Source organism: Loxodonta africana, chromosome 6 (genome assembly GCF_030014295.1).
Source record: "Loxodonta africana isolate mLoxAfr1 chromosome 6, mLoxAfr1.hap2, whole genome shotgun sequence".
Classification (NCBI taxonomy): domain Eukaryota; kingdom Metazoa; phylum Chordata; class Mammalia; order Proboscidea; family Elephantidae; genus Loxodonta; species Loxodonta africana.
The window spans coordinates 122,654,891-122,672,221 of record NC_087347.1 but is presented as its reverse complement, the minus strand read 5'-3'; the positions used below and the strand labels follow the sequence as shown (position 1 = coordinate 122,672,221).

Here is a 17,331-nt window from a genome sequence, read left to right as displayed (position 1 = left end):
AGAATGGTAATGATAGCATCAACTGAGAGTCAGAAAAGTTAAAAAATAACTTGCCCAAGGTCATAAAGCCTTATTAAGAGGCTCAAAGTGAGACTTCAAGTCTCTCGAACTCCAGAAGCATGTCATTATTGTCGTCTACAGATGTTGTCTGATTCTCAGTGAGACTATATTTTTCGGCCCTTGGCTTTAGAAAGACAGGCCCCATCTCTGTTGGACTGAGCTGAACAAGAAGAGAGCAGTTATGAGAACTGACAGAGCTAATTGAGTAACACTGAAACCCCTAAGGAGTGTGTTTTTTATTCCCTATCCCTGGGAAGGCCCTGCCCTCCTTTTTGGCCACCCTACACTTTTCTCCAGGTTCTGTTCAGTACTCTCCACTGCCTGGAAATCTTTCCTTTTAGATGAGGATTACATCACAGTATGTTTGTAAAGAGCTACGAACAGTTTCTTCTCTGTAGAAGGCAGTCAGCACTCAGTAAATGTTAACTATCAGCTGCTATCCTCATCAACATTATTTATCGTTGTTATTAGTAGCAGCAGTTTTCAGTTCTCAGATGCCCTTAAATGTGACCTTTAGATTCAAATTAGGGTCCTATCCTGAGCCTCCTCTTTCTGTTGTTGATGTCCTTGGGCTTGTTGTTTTCGTATACTCATCACCCTTGGTGCCAGCCCTCCCTCCAGTCCCAGGAAACCTCAGTCCCTCAGTCAGGTACAGCTGGCTGTCTGCTGGCTTTGGGGCTCACTTTGCTCCACTTTCTCTTTGCCCTCACTATTCTGACACACCTCAACTGCTTGTGCACACTACATGACTACAAGTGTAGTAATCCAAACCCCTGTCTATTTCCATTGCTTCTATTTCCTCCTCTTCTGTTTTCTTGAGACCAAAGAAACCCCAAACCTATTGCCATAGAGTCAATTCTGACTCATAGCAACCCTACAGGACAGAGTGGAACTGCCCACAGGGCTTCCAAGGAGCTGGTAGATTTGAACTGCCAACCTTTGGGTTAGGCGCCAAAGTCTTAACCACTGCGCCACCAGGGCTTCCTCCTCTTGATAAGGGGAAGGTGTTTTGACTGCTAGAGTGAGAGAACCTGAAAGTAGTGTTTCTTCTTTTGCATCGAGGGCCACTCATCCTCGGAGGCCCACCGTGTTCTCTGGCTTGAAGGTCAGCATCCCAGCTTCTTCCCTCTGTTTTGACTTTCAGCTGCTCAAATAAGGCTGGAGTCTGAGCCTGGTCAGCCATGCTGAAGGCCTCAAGGGCTGTGAATCTGTTAAAAACATGTTTGGATTTTTTTTTTTTTTTAAATATTGTGGTGTTAGAAAAAAACAAGAAGACTCATAGCTTTTGTTTTAGACTTAAGCAAAATTGCAGCCCTATAATATTTCAACTTTTTATGGGTTCAGTCAACTTTTAGGGACTGACTTAAACCCCTAACCATACTATAAAAACTGCCACTGGGGAGATGGTATTTTATGTCCTGTTTGACACACAAGTGAGATTTTGAAGTGCAACATCTAGAATGCTGGATTTAGCCCATTCTCCACTATTGGAGGCTTAATTCTGAGTTGCTTTGAAGTCATTCCCTAGGTAGTAAATGAAGTATGACGTATCTCTCCCAATCTTAAACCCTGGTGGCGTAGTGGTTAAGTGCTACAGCTGCTAACCAAAAGGTCAGCGGTTCGATTCCACCAAATGCTCCTTGGAAACTGTATGGGGCAGAGGTCTTAGAGTGAGTCAGAATTGACTCAACGGCAGTGGGTTTTGGTTTTGGGTATGATGGTAAGGCCTGTGACATACTCAGAGAGGGCATTTAATAAATGCTTGTTGAATGAACAAAGAACAGAGCTCAGAGTACTTAGTACTTAGGGGTTTTATTTATTTATTTTAATGTTCCTACTTCGTTCTGGATTCCAGATAGTTTTCTTAATCTTGCCTGAAGCAATTGTTCATGAAGGTTATTTTATTTTCTAGAACTGTGATGTCCAGTATGGTAGCCACTAGTACATGTGGCTGTTGAGCGCTTGAAATGTGACTAGTGTAGTTCAGGGACATAATTTTAATTTTAATAAATTTAAATTTAAAAAACTGAGGCTTGATGCAGTTATTGGGAAACTTTGTTTAGAACAACTTGGGGTGGAATCTGCTAATTTAAAATTATGTATGTGGCTCTCATTGTATTTCTTTTGGACTGTACTGTTCTAGACGATGGGCATCCTTGATGCTAAAGACCAAATCCTAGTCTGGGGTATGAGGAAGTGACCTGGGTGGCAAGAGGCCAGAGCTCTGTTGGTGCCGACAGGGCAGGACGTGAGCAGAGGTGCTGAGTCAGGGCTAAAGAAGAGGAAGGCAGGCTCACGTTGAAGCAGTGGCACTGTGCGTCAGCTGGCACTTGGGAGAAAAGGACAGGGCTGACAGAGCAAGAGGAGAGGGAAGTTGAAGGCTAGAGCGACACGACCTGCCTGGGAATGGTGAGAGGGCAGTGACTGCTGCTGTAATGTGAATGAGTCAAAGCGTTCACCTCCTCTTACTGAGGCATGATAAACAGGCAGCAAGGGATACCCTGTTCTCCTGGTAAAGATGAGACAACAAGGAAGAGTCCTTCAGAGATGGCAGGACCAGTGGGCACAATGAGATAGACTTTAATGGGCATCTAAAGACAGCTTCTTTTTGTCACGGAAGCATTGCTACCATGTCACACGGAGAAGGAGGCCTTGAGAAAAATCAGTGTATTGAACTTTATTAAAGGAGATGTTCCTTAAGCTCCTACGGTGTGCCAGGTGGGAGCAGTGATGGTTCAGTGGTAGAAGTCTCGCCTTTCCATGTGGCAGACCCAGGTTCAATTCCCCGCCCGTGCATGTCATACACTACCCAATACCCATCTGTCAGTGAAGGCTTGCGTGTTACTACGATGCTGAACAGGTTTCAACAGAGCTAGATTAAGGCAGATTAGGAAGAAAGGCCTGGTGATCTCCCTCCAAAAATCAGCCAGTGAGCCTGTGGGTGACACCGGTCCAGTCTGTAACCAAACATAGGGATGGTGCGGGACTGGGCAGGGCTTTGTTCCATCGTGCAGGGGTTACGATGAGTTGGAGGCTGACTTGATGGCAACCAGCAACAACATGTGCCAGGCACAGAAGTAGGTACTGTTCACACTAGCCAAAAATTGTGTCCATCAGCTAATGAATGGATACACAAAATGGGGGTTTTCCATACAATGGAATGTTACATACATACAGATTGCCCTCAAGTTGTTTTCGACTCATAACGACCCTAAAGGACAGAGTAGAGCTGCTCCATGGGGTCTCCGAGGCTGTAGTCTTTACAGATGCAGACTGCCACGTCTTTCTCCCGGGGAGAAGCTGGTAGGCCCAAACCACCAAGCTTTTGGCTAGCAGCAGAGCATTTAACCGCTGAGGAATGAAGTATTGATTCATGCTACAGTATGGATGAACCTGGAAAACATTATGCTGAGTGAAAGAAGCCAGACACAGTAAGGCCATCTGTTGTATGATTCCTCTATATGAAGTGTCTAGAATATATAAATTCACAGAAATAGACGAGAAGCTTAGTGGCTTCTAGAGGGTGGGGGAAGGGGAAAACTGGAGTGAGCTACTAATATTTGTAGGTTTCTTGTTGGAAATATTCTGGAATTAATGGTGATGATCCTACAACACAGTGAATGCACTTAAAGCCATTGAAGCGTACACATTAAAATGGTGAATTACATGTTATGTGAATTATACCGCAATTTAAAAAAATGTAAAAAAAAAAAAAAAGGGAGAGAGAGAATGAAGGGAGTTCCCTTCCTTAAGGAGGTCAGCAGAGATTTAGGTGACTTCACCTCACAGGTAACTCTTGTACACTGACAGATGTGCATGTCCCTCACAGAAGCACAGGTTGGGGCGCCTGACCTAGTTAGGGTGGTCAGAGAATCTTGCCAGAGCCTTTATCTTCAAGGAGTAGATGGGACCCAGGAATTGAGTCACTCAGACTTGGTTGTTTACTGCTTTCTCTAGAAAATCCACAAAGTCCCTGGGCTGTAGATGAGGGTTGTCTCCTGAGGGTGTGTTATCTGCCTGAAGGGTCTCCACAGTCTAAAGACCTGGAAAACAAAGGAACAGCAAGGATTGGAGGACACTCCTAGGAGCGGGAAACTCTGGTGAGACCTATATTGGTCAGAGTTCCTTGGTGGAAAACACAGCCAAGCTAGTTGCAGCAGGAAGGGATCGATTACAGCGATCAATGGGAAGGCGTAAGAGATGAAATCTAGGCTAAGCCAGAGTCAGCAACCTAGCCCCACATTAGAGCAAGCTGGGCCTCCAGGGTTGCTGCTGCTTCTGCCAGGATCAGCAAGCTAGCGACCAGTGGAATTGGGAAGCTGGTGCTACAGCTGATGGCAAGAGAACCATACCATTACTGTCAAAATCAGATAGCTGTCTCGGCAGAGAAGGAATCTGCTGCAACAGCTGCTGGCCCCAGAACCAGGCTGCTTCTACTGTGATCCACACCAGCCCAATGTATCCTTTATGCCTTCCTTCTTCCCTCATGTAACTGTTGTTTGTTCAGAGTCTCCTGCAAATGCATCTGATTGGTAGAACCTATATGTAACATTCAGATGGAAAATTGTTGTTGTTGTTAGGTGCTGTCAAATCGGTTCTGACTCATAGTGACCCTATCAGACAGCGTAAAACTGTCCCATAAGTTTTCCAAGGAGCGGCTGGTGGATTCGAACTGCTGGCCTTTTGGTTGGCAGCCCAGCTCTTAACTACCGTGCCACCAGGGCTCCAAATGGAAAATAGAGTCTTTGGCTTTCCAGCTTCTGCAGTATAGGAAGATGCAGTAACAGGCTGCAGTAGATGTTGATTAAACCAGTTCCCAGTATCTGCCATAGGCCCTTTACGGAATTCCTGTGGATACTCAAAATCTAACCTTGGTCTTCTGCACTTTGGGCTTGCAGATTTATGCCTAAGGGGTGGACACACCATTGGGTAGACTGGTGGTAGAGTGCCCAGCAGGAACTTTTTGGCCTCTCCAGTTGTATGACAGCCTGTCTCAGGTCACGAGATACTTCAGCTTCTTGATTTCTGCACTTTCTTTCCCACTTGTGTTTAATGTTTTCATTCACCAAACATTGAGAATACAAAATGTAAAAGTAGAATCATTGCCGTCCAGGAGAAAGACACATGCAAACAGCAGTTGGACGTGATTGCTGTCTGGGAGGTGGAGGAGCATGCACAGAGGCAGGGATAGATGGGCCAGGGCAGAGTATGTGGGGGCGGTTTCCCAGAGGAGTAGCTTTGGAGCTGAGTGTGTGTGGAGGGGTGAACAGGGAAGTGGGGGAGAGAAGAGAACAGCACAGTGTGCAGAGCTGCCCGTTGGCAAGTAGATGGAACAAGAGCATGGAAGACGGGCTGCTGGAGGAGAGGCTGAACTGCTGTTAGGCAGGGCCAGAGAAGTGAGGCCTCAAAGAGGGTGCCAAGGAGTCCCATTTTCTCCTGAGAAAAGAGGCCCGCATTGATGACCATGGGCCGGGCCAGTGCAGAAGTTGCATAAGGTGTAGGGAGGAGGAGTGGGAATGCTTGTTTGTAGGCTTGGGATAGAAAAGCACCTAGAGCTGGAAAGCCAGCGCACTGACCCAGCAAGCCAGGAGTGGCGGGCTAGGCCAGAGCAGAAGCCCTTAACGTGTTTTCCTTAAATGCTTGCATATGACTTTCTTCCCTTACTAATTGTTTAAAGGTAAGTGAGGCTCAGTGCTTTGCATTATGCTTTTTGTTTTAGGTTGAATGGTTTTTGCATTGTTATATTTGCCCCCCCCCCTTTTTTTTCCCAAGCTTAGAGTAATTAAAACCAAAAAAACTAAACTGAAGTGTTTTCTTTGAATTTAAGGTTGCATGAAGTGAATACACAACATCACTGGCATCGTGTTTTGGTGATGTTTGCGAGTAAAAAACGTGCTGGACCGAGGTTGTGAAAGTAGCTATTAGAGAACATGTCTGGCTGAGTGAACACGTTCACAGTTGTTTATATCAGCTTTTTTTAAAGGCTTTTAGCTTAGACTGTGGTTGTGAGATGCAGTTCCCCATTCAGAAAGTAATGATTGCACTTAAAAAAAATGTTGCTCTCTACACTGGGAGTTCCCGTTTACAGTATTTATATAGCAAATAGGATGGCTGGCCATTTGTTCAAAAAACATTGGAATGTGTTTGTGGTTAGGCACTTAGAATGGTTTTCTCAGTCACCAAGTAGCCTAAATTCTCTCTGGTACTTCCATGTAAAAATCCAACCAAAATGCATTCAACAGAATTTATTGTGATTTGTGGATAGTCATTGAACTCCCTTTTTTTGTGGTCTGCAGGAGATACGGATTTAGCCGCCAGAGCAAAACAGAGAAGGTAAGAAAAGCATAGATAATGGGAGAGAATATTTGAGAGATGGAAGTGCCCCCCACCCCCTCTGCGTTGCCTCTGCCTCTGCCAAGCTGGGCGGTAGCTCCCTGGGAGTCGGGGGTTGGGGACTGCCGCCCAAAAGGCTAGGACCCTGGGCAAGCGGAGCAGCGGGATGCACCAGCCACCTTTGGCCACCGCATCTCCTTCCTGCGTTTCCAGCCTGCTCCGTCGGGGACCTAACGTGGGTGTAGAGGCTGGAAGTGAGGGATGACTAAGAGTTGTAGCTCCAGAGTCAATCACATGGGGGCTGATTGACTCTTAAAAGTATAAAGATGAAGTCCACTGCAATGAGAGAGACTCTAGACAGGTGTGACCAGACGGCAACGAGCTAGAACACAGCCATAAATTACAGGCGTGCCTGGTCATAAGACATCCCAGTGTGGAAAAATCGGGTGAGTCGGGATGGGGTTTCTGCCCTCACCAAGGAGTCACAAAGATGTCCGTTAACCTACATGTTTGTTAATGATTCTTCATTGTCAGCAGCAGGGCAGGCATCCATCTTAGCGCCAGACCCTTCCTGTGTCCCACGCCCCCTGTTAAGGACTCTGCATGTATCTGTTCACTTACTCCCCTGAACAGCTGTCTGTGGAAGATACTTATTCTTGTTTTTCAGCTCAAATAACTGAGGAGCTGAGAGGCTAAGTGATTTGTCTAAGATCCCCCAGCTCATAAAGTGCCATAATGGGAATCTTTCAGATATCAAAGCCTGTGCTCTTAAGTGCTGCCTTTCTACAAAAATGTGCCCTCCGAAGTGGCCAGTGGCTTCTCAGAGTCCCGCAGCTTGGGATCTATTCATAACCTGTCTCAGTCTCCACCAACTCCAGATTTTCTTGAATGGGAGATTACTCCTTCTGTTCTCCTGCCACCCCTGCCCTTATCCAGGTCCCCTGTCCCTTTGTCCATCCAGGAAGCCAGCCTCTCTCTGCTTCTGGGGTTGACTGTCCGTCAGTCATTGGAGGCAGTGACAGAAACTAGGAGCATACCTTCTAGAGCCAGACTGGCTGGTTTCAAATCCTAGCTCCACCCTGCATAGTGACTGTGGACAGTTATTTAATCACCGTGCCTTAGTTTGCAGCATCTGTAAAGTGGGGGCAGTCATTGTGCCTACTCACAGCTTGTTGTGAAGATTAAAACGTGAAGGACTTAACGATGATGTGACATGTAGTAAACACATTGTAGCATTAGCTATTATTATTATTAGTTCACTGGCAATTAATCACTGATTATGTTGTCTTTTCTTTTTTCTTACTATTTATTTTCTCCACATTTGTGTTTTCACCCAACTAAACAATCGTTTCCTCCAGAGCAGGATGTTTTCTGTATTTAAGTGTGTCGTGTGGCATCTGGTGTGTATTAAGGGTTTTAAATGTGTAGATTTTACTTGGTGTGTGATTTGTCTGAAAAAAATATCTGTATATGACTGTATTTGGAAATGAGGCAGTTTTATTATGACTAGAAAAATCATGAGATGCCCACGAAATAGTATTCGCACTGGGTTTGTCTTGTCATTCCTATGTCAGAGTACACATTTGAATTGGAAGTCTTGTCCCCTATAGATACGTCCAGCACTTAGGAGCTTAGGGTCTTCCCATGTTTGACAGTAGCCTTGTGATAGAAAGCACCCTAGAGCTGGGATGGTCCTCGAAGGGCATCCGAGTTCAGCCCTTAGAAGACTCTGCTATGCAGAGATGGTCAGCCCAGGGTCACCCAGCTGGTGGATGGCAGATGTGGAATTTAAACCAAGAAGGCTAGGCTTGCAGCCCATGTTTTAAAAATCATTAATCCAGGCTGTCTGGGTATGGTGTGGCCTGAGGCTGGGTCCAGAGCATGGAGCTTGATCACCAGGTGAAGTTTATTTGTGTTTTTATCCTTCAGACCAGTGGTTTTGGAACTTTTTGATCATTCTCAATAGTGAGAATTTTGTTTTTCATCATGGCCCAGCACCCAGACACATCCCATGCATGCATACCCCAGAAACAAAGGTTCACAAAATCATTCTTAACCCTTTACTGCCTGCAGAGTACTCTGATATGTTCTATTATTTTTCTTAAATTTATTTAGATGCTAGTCATACCTGCCAGAGCCCTGGTGGCACACTGATTAAGAGCTATGGCTGCTAACCAAAAGTTCGGCAGTTCAAATCCACCAGCCGCTCCTTGGAAACCCTACGGGGCAGTAGAACCCATAGAAACCCTATGGCGCAGTTCTACTATGTCCTATAGGGTCGCTATGGGTCGGAATCGACTCAACAGCAACAAGTTTGGCTTGGTTTTTTAGTCATACCTGCTAAATTTTGGTCATACCACTAATGAGCCTCAAGCAAGAGCCGTGGTGGTGCAGTGGCTAAGCGCACAGCTGCTAACTGAAAGGTCAGCAGTTCGAACCCACCAGCCACCCCTCAGGAGAAAGATGTGGCAGCCTGCTTGTGTAAAGATTACCATCTTGGAAACCCTATGGGGCCCTCTACTCTGTCCTGTAGGGTCCCTTTCTGTGGGTTTGGTTTTGGAATGAGCCTCAACTAGCAATTTCCAAAAACACTCCTTTTAGGCTGCGGTCTGCTGTTGAAAGTATTGAGGTAGAAGGAAAGCCCAAAGTATAAGTCTGGTAAGGTGTATGGCCTGATAGTCATTTAATCAGCAAGCACTGTAGAAATGGAGGCAGGCATTCACCAGGCCCTGAAGCCCAGCTTGTTCAGCCTGTGGGTTGAATGGAAACTCAGGTCTCTGGAGTTTTCCATTCTCTCTTAGGCTGTCTCGACTGTCCATATCTGTGTGTTTTCTTTCACAGACTCATCCTTTTTTGCAGTGTTGTTCTTTCTCTGCTCAGTCTCCAACTCTAGCGCTCAGCCATTTTCCTGTTTTCCCTTTCAGGCCGAGGACAAGAAATCAGCACTTTCTGCAGGGCTCTCAATGGCAGAAAAAGCTGAAGCCCACGAGGAAGACGAGCTCCAAGCTGCTGAAGAGGTGTGTGGCCCAAGTACGCCCTCTGAGGTTTCTGTTTAAATCATTTGGGGAGAAATTTCACTTTTATCTCCAGCTTTCCAAAATGACCAGCTGCCCCCAACAGCCAGCTGCTGGGAGCTAGCCTTTCATGCCCATTCCAGTCCCCTTACCCCACCAGTATGAGGGCTGCCATAAAACGAGGTCAAGGAAAACAACCCCCGGATTTCACACAAAGACCTGTTTAGGCATTCTGCTTCACTCTTACATGGTCACAACCCCTCACTGCTGCTTCTCCCTGTTCCTTTTCAGCAGCGTATTCAGTCACTGATGACCAAGATGACCGCCATGGCAACTGAGGAGGTGAAGCAGGAGTGGTCGGGGTGGGGAGGGCAGTGGAGGTGTCGCCTGTTTCCTCTGGTCTTTCTTTGGGGAAGCTTTTTATGAGTGTGTAGTATTGCTGTCCATGTAACCTTGGGGAGGGAGCCTTGAAAAGGACCCTTGTGAGATTAGGATGGAGACCGCCATGTTGGAGTTTCAGCCCTGCCTCTCTGTAACTGCAGGTTACACCCTGTGTTAAAGGAGCCCTTGTGCTCTGCTTCCTTCCAGCACCATCTAGATAGAAAATGGAACACAGAGTTTATAGTTGGTCTTTTAGTTAGGTGCTTTGAAAGGATCATTCTTGTTTAGATTGGGAAAGGCCTGTGGCAGTTAATAAATATTTTAGGGACTCTGAGATTTCTCTTCCTCCCCTGTTTATACTTCTCCCCTACCTGAGTCCTAGCCCCATCAACTCCCCTGCAGGCTCTGGTCAGTGACCCTCATGAAGAGAGACCTTGGGATGGAGCAGAGGGTGAAAAACTATTCATTTTTCCAGGATACCCAAGGTCTGAGGATAATTTAACACAGTTGGGAGGTAGAGGGGTGGCTTAACGTTTGTTTTAAGGATTGTTTTGTCCCTCCTTGATGAATATGTGAGCAAAAGCTACGGTATTCTCCCCCCGGAATATTACCTACTTTGTGATAATGCTCTGAGTGCTCAGGTTTCCCAGATCTGTGAAAGACAAGGCATGGCCTGAACACATCCCCCCTGTGATTGCAGAGCCGGCTTACCGCAAGCTCCGTAGGCCAGATCGTGGGCCTGTGCTCCGCTGAGATCAAGCAGATAGTGTCTGAGTATGCTGAGAAGGTAAGTTCCAGGCCCAGCTGGAGTCTTGGCCTCCAAGGCTTTGTTATGCACCAAGGCTTTGTTCTCTGACACCCCCTCGCCCTGGCAGTGATGGCACCAGGCACCTTTGTCAGAGACAGACCCTGCTGTGCCATGCAGAGCAGTCAGCATTTGCCCATTAGCTAAATTAATTTTGTTCTGCTATGTCTACTTTTCTATAAATATGAAGAAAAAATCTGTCTCTCCAAGCAATTATCGCCTGTGATAAATTGATGCCTGGGGTATAGCACAAGCATTTCTCTTCCTCTTCTTATAGCTTGAGCTCAGTTTGGTGGTGGAGCTGAGGAAGAAAGCTTTCCTGCTTAGGAGATAAACCCCATAACTCAGCCAAGCCCAAGGCAGAATTTTTTGTTCTACTTTATAAAAAGGGTGTAGGCCAAACAAAGACCTGAAAGTCATATTTCAGCATTAGATTTTTTTTTTTACCCCCAATTTTTTTTTTTTTTTAAGCATAGGCAGTAGGACCTTGAACATTTCAGGGAGACAGTGATTAATCATTTGCACGTAAGTGATTCCAGCCTGGCTGAGATGTAATATCAGTGAAGTCAGATTTATGGGGCGTGGCTTCCTATCCTTCCTTCTCCAGCCGTAGGCAGTCTGCCCACTTAAAATGTGGATGTCTATTGAAGCGTCAGCTTTGCTTTCCCTCTCTCAGAAGCCTTTGACCCCTACCCCTCTGTGCAGCACCGCTCTGAAGAAGTGCACAGATGGCATAGTCAGGGAAGCAGTCCCTGAGCTCCAACGGAGTATAATCTGCCATACACACTGCAGGCCGTCATTGCTCACCAAGTGAGGGGTCTGCTTTCTGAGCATGACAATCAGTAAAACAGCTTGGACTGTCCCGGAGATAGGGTTCCCTTGTTCTCCTCTCCCATCCCCACGTTAATGCTTCTTCGCGTGGGTTTTCTAATCCAACTGACTTAGCAACCAGAACATTTTCTGTTTCCATTACCACCTAGGAAAGCTGATACTGGACAAAGTGTCATCTGAGATTTGACCAGGAGAGGATTCAGGTTATCCTTGAGGCTTCCCTGTTAGGAACTCTTCCACAAGGTACAGATAAACTCAAAAGACTTGAAGATGTTGGTGTGGAAGGAGTTAGCCCTGCCCGAGAAGGAAGTGTCTAGATTTACTGCTGGCATGTACACCTGAATAGCAAGCGTGTGAGTCTTCCTGCTCTTATGTGGCCACATAACATGGCTGAATCCATTTTAAAAAAAAAAAAAAAAGGATGACTGGATGGGGCATTCACAGCTGTTTCTACAGGGACCGTGATTTCTGTTTTTATACTTACCCATTGGGAGCGCAGGGGAGCTCAGATCATTTTAAGAGGGAAAGCAGGCAGGCAGACCCAGGCCGTCTCCTTTGGTTGGCAGGACACCCCTCCTTCCCGGCCCTCTTCCTGTCTGGGAGTCCTGGAGCGTACCTATCTTCCCGAGTCAGCTCTGCCTTTTCCCTGTTTCCTTTTGGGTCTCTTTGTCTCTTTATCCCCTGAGCTTTCTCTTCCTTACCCTTGCACAGTGACGTCTACCCCACTCCAATGGCTGCATTTTGGTGTTCTTTATCCTGGACTATTCTCTACCACCATTCTGTCCTGCCAGAAAAGAATAAAATTAGAAGTAATTTTGGACAGGAAGCAATGCCAAGTCTCTTTCCAAGGACGTATAAAATTAAACTTCTCATGAATAGTTGGAGGTCAAGAGTTCATTGTTTGATTGTGTTGTTTTCATTGAGTAGATCGTATGGCATTAAAGAGGAAGGTTTTTAGAATTAAATTGCCTTTAATCCTATCCCCGTATGGCAGTTATTTCACATTTGTATACTGCCTTCCAGTGTTTCTCCTCACATGTTCATAGTAGTACATGGTGGCAATCACGTATGTCTAAAGGAGATAGAATGGGTACGGTGGTCAAAACACTTCAGAAGCATTTGGAGTTCTATCTTGGTTCATATCTCTCCTGCTTCCCAACTATGTGACCTTGGCCAATTTATTTAACCTTTTTTAGTCCTGGTATCTTCATCTATAAAATAGGAATAATAATATTTTCCTGGCAGAATGTTGTGAAGATTAAGGGACCAAAACCCAAAACCAAACCCACTGCCGTCGAGTCGATTCCGAATCATAGCGACCCTATAGGACAGAGTAGAACTGCCCCATAGAGTTTCCAGAGAGCGCCTGGCAGATTCAAACTGCCGACCCTTTGGTTAGCAGCTGTAGCACTTAACTACTATGCCACCAGGGTTTCCAGTTAAGGGACATGCAACCAAAAATGTCTAAAACAGTGCCAAACACATTATAGTTAATGGTTGGCAGCCTCATTGTGCTTTTGTAGTCTGCTTTTTTTTGGTCACATCAAATTATAAATATTTTCCATGTTTCTAGTCTTCACACTTGTATTAATGACTAGATAATCTGTGTGTTTATAAGTACAGTTCATTAAACATTTCCCTGTTGATAGACTTTTAAGTTGTTTCTGTCTGGCATTGTAAATGTAACACTTGTGAAATCTGAGGAGATAGTTTCTGCTAAAAGGTTTCTTAGGAGTTGGATGATTGGGGTAAGTATGACTCCTGCTCTGTATTGCTTTACAAATAAATCATATCAACATAAAACTGTAATACTAGTGAAAGTCCTTCCCAGCACGGCCCCAGACTTTCTAGCTTTGAGTGTTCATTTGTCTCACTTGGTACTTTCCCAAACCAAAAAAATCAAACCCATTGCCATTGAGTGAGTTCCAACTCATAGCGACCCTATAGGACAGAGTAGAACTGTCCCATTGGGTTTCCAAGGCTGTAATTTTTAAAGAAGCAGGCTGCCACATCTTTCTCCCGCAGAGTGGCTGGTAGGTTCAATTAGCAGCTGAGCACTTAACCACTGTGTCACCAGCACACTTCTAACTTGGTACTTTAATTGCTGTCACATGGCACCTCTTTGGCCCACTGAGAGGACTGAACTTGGTTCCATGTTTTTGTTTACTCTTTCTATTTCCTTCTATGTGAATTGTTTATAGCCTTTACTCTTTCAGTTTTTGGATATAGGATATATTTCTTGTAAATTTGAGTAAAGTCTATTTAGATTTAAATATTTTGTCTTTGTGGTGCAAGTATTTCTCAGATTATTTATTTTTGCATTGTTTCTTAATATATGCAAGAAATTTATCCTAAATTGATCAGGCTTTTTCTTTGCTACTGTTTCTAAATGAGAGGCTAATCATTTTTCCCTGAACCTGATAAACTTATCCATTACATTTCAGCTTATCTTGTATTAGGATGTTTAAATCTTTAACCTACATACAGTTCATTTTTTTTTTTTTTTTGGTCTAAAGTGTGGATCTAACCTAGTTTTCCTGCTCCTGTCACTTACCCTAAAACCATTTATCAAATAATTTCTTTATACTCATTTGAAACTCTTAACTTTATTGTACCTTTCTGTTCTGCACCTAGTTTAAGCTGTATATGCACTCTTTCTTGTATTATTGGTTTATTCTATTTTTATGTAAGTTCCATGATAAAGCCACGTTTGTTTCTGTTCATTTGTTTGATGGCTTTGATTTTGTTACTTTGTCAGTGCCCTGTAGCCAGAGATCAAAGGAACATACCTGTAGTTGAACAGGTTGAGTTTATTGCTCACTGCAGTGAGGGAGGACATACCCAGCGGGGCATTTCAGTAAGAGGGCGTTGGAAAGGACTTGTTATAGGGTTTGGGCTTGTACCAGGTGATTCTGGGGAGAGTTCCAGAAAGTGGGATTTTGCTCTGTGTTGGGTGCTGTAAGGAAGGAGGGGCAGTTCTACAGGTATCTTAGTAAATCTTATCCACAAAGCACGGAGAATGAATCAAAGTTAAATCTGTCTATGCATTTTAGCTGGGATGGGGGAACGTTTGGTCATTTTTGTGATGTGGAAATGTTTGTTTTTGTCTCTGTTCAGACTTTACTGCAGACTGCTCAAGTTTTTGTCCTGATCCGTTACAGTCACAGAGTGGCCTTGTCTATGTCGGTGCTCTTTGAAATGGTTTATGTTCAACACCAGGCCTAGGCGTAGTACAGGCCAGCTCCTAGCAACATGAAGGCCTAGCTGATAGTATCAGGCTAGCTCTCAGATGTCAGGGCTACCTTTCTCTCTTTCAGTTTGTTTGTGTATTTCATTATCTGTTGCTGCTTAAAACAGCATACATTTGTTACCAGTGTCTGTGGATCAGGAATTGGGCAGTTTACCAGAGTTCTCTGCTTATCTCTCACAAGACTGAAATCAAGATGTCAGCCACGGCTACAGTCTCACCTGCGGCTCAACAGGTGAAGGACCCACTTCCAAGCTCATGAGGGTGCTGGCAGAATTCATTTCCTTTTGACCTCTTGGACTGAGGGCCTCAGCTCTTGGCTGGCTGCTAGCTGGAAGCTGCCATCAGTTCCTTGCCATGTGGGCCTCCCCAGCATTGTCACTTGTTTCATGAAAGCCGGCAGAGAACAGTTATCTCCTCAGAAGGAGGACACTACAGTCTTCTGGAACATAAAGGAGCCCCTGGGTAGTGCAGACGATTAATGTGCTTTGCTGCTAACTAACAGGTTGGAGGTTTAAGTCCACCCAGGGGCCCCTCGGAAGAAGGGCCTGGCAATCTACTTTGAAAACCCCAGGGAGCACGGTTCTACTCTGACACATATGGGGTCACCATGAGTCAGAATCTACTGATGGCAACTAGTTGGTTTAATCACATGTAGCTTGTCACCTTTGCTGTTCTTTTGGTTAGAACCAAGTCACAAGTTATACCCACACTCGAGGGGAGAGGATTAAACGAAGATGTGAACAGCAGTCGGCAACGTCACCTTAGGTCTGTCCACCGAAGTTTGTTTTTCTTTTTTAACCTTCCGTTGAACCTTCCGTTGAGCTGAAGCTGGGCACTGGCAATTCATTTAAAAACCATGCCCCTGCATTTCAGGGTCTTGGCAATAAAATCCTTGGAAATAGAGCAGGGATCGAGGGAAGCCGTAGGTGGTGTTTCAGAGAAACCAAAGTTAGGCTGAGGTCAGAATGGATTTTTACTTAGTGAAGAAGAACAAGATAATTTTTGGAGGATGAGAGTATGAAAATGATTTTGTGATCAAGGAACAAGCTGAACAGCCTGCCTGGTGTAAGCATTTAGCATTTGGAAAGTTGAAAGGCATTGGGATATAAAAATGAGGTAAAAGACATGTGTCGGCTTCTTCGTTGGAAAAGTGCATAAGCTCTTATAGCACTGTAACGTGATAAACAATCCCTGTGTTTCCAGCTCTCTGAGGTGTGTAACTCAATTAAATACAGTTCCTATACAGCAGCAGCAGGGAAACCCTGGTGGGGGTGGTGGTTAAGTGCTACGGCTGCTAACCAAAAGGCCAGCAGTTCAAATCCACCAGGCCCTCCTTGGAAACTCTACAGGGCAGCTCTACTCTGTCCTACAGGGTCACCATGAGTCGGAGTCGACTCGACGGCAGTGGTGGGCTACAGCAGCAGAGGAGGAGAATGTGAAGATGCTTCCAGATAAATAATCCACGAGTGTCGGTTTGCCCTGGGCCAGGTGCCCAAGTAGCACCTCTCCCTTTGTTTCCAGAGGGAATATTCTCCCCAGAATCTTCTAGAAGAGGCACCGTAGTCCTTTTTGGTGTTGGGGTGTAATACGTTATGGCATCTTAGTAGTCATCTTTACAGGGAAGTGGAGCCTGTTGCTATAATTTGTGGGAAACTAGACAGCCTGACTGTCCAAAAAATGCTTTTAATCCTCCCTTCTCCTAAATCCTTGTTAGGAGCCAGGAGAAATGGAAGGAAGCTGAGCCCAGGGAAGGTTGGGCCAGGTGAGGTGCAGGGCCCCTAAGAGGGCAGGAAGGGACTCCCCCTAATGCCACATACTAACTTCTTGTTTTTAGCTGCATCAGGTTGACACCCAACTCATGACAACCCCATGTGCAACAGAACAAAACGCTCCCCAGTCCTGCACCATCCTCATAATGGCTTGTGGATTGGACCGTATTGATCCATAGTTTTCATTGGCTGATTTTCAGAAGTAGATCACCAGGCCTTACTTCCTAGTCCATCTTAGTCTAGAAACTCCACTGAAACCTGTTCGGCATCATAGCACACACAGGCCTCCACTGACAGACAGGTGCATTGGCCGGCAATAGAACCTGGGTCTCAAGGCAAGAATTCTACCACTAAACCGCCAGTGCTAATACTACTACTAACTACCCATACATTTTTACCACTTTATTTTTATGCCAGCCAGATCTCCCTTGGCTGACATCTCCCTGAGACAGAATCTGGGAGCATTTTGTAGATCCAGAGCAGAATCTGTCTTTGGGATCAGAAGGAATCTACCCTGAGCCTCCTCTCTGTGCCAGGTACTTTGTATATCGTTATCTCATTTAATTCTCAAAGCCAAGGAGGGTAAGTAACTGGGTGTATTTGCCCAGTGCCATATCGCTGGTAAGTTCCAGGTTTGAATATAGGGCTGTCTGACTTTAAACGTGTCCCCTTGACTAAGTGGAGCTTGCTTAGGGTGAAGTGGACATGGTCTCCTTCACCATCCTTCCGGGCTCTGCAGTGCCCTCCTCCTTTGACCCCGCACCGTCTGACCGCCTCACTTGGGCTAAGAGGAGAGAACGGCCAGGTCATATTGGGAACTGACCACAGAAACAAGTAACAAATGATGCAGCCCAGGCACTGACACACAGCCACACCTAAGCTGCTGCT

The 17,331-nt window shown here is 45.4% G+C and overlaps 1 protein-coding gene across 6 annotated transcripts in view; it reads left to right on the top strand.

The window, feature by feature from the left end:
- The window catches only part of CCDC93 (coiled-coil domain containing 93), a 142,639-nt gene that overhangs the window by 61,999 nt on the left and 63,309 nt on the right, over positions 1 to 17,331 (top strand). For 5 of the 6 annotated variants that reach the window (XR_010322339.1, XM_064287280.1, XM_064287278.1 and 2 more), the window contains 4 exons: positions 6,357 to 6,393; positions 9,318 to 9,410; positions 9,699 to 9,749; positions 10,489 to 10,575. Coding sequence is in view for 5 of the 6 variants with exons in the window: in XM_064287280.1 (XP_064143350.1) it covers positions 6,357 to 6,393; positions 9,318 to 9,410; positions 9,699 to 9,749; positions 10,489 to 10,575 (268 nt within the window). In the remaining variant the exon portion in view is untranslated. The remainder of the gene's footprint in view (positions 1 to 6,356; positions 6,394 to 9,317; positions 9,411 to 9,698; positions 9,750 to 10,488; positions 10,576 to 17,331) is intronic. The other variant, XM_064287279.1, reaches the window with a different exon arrangement.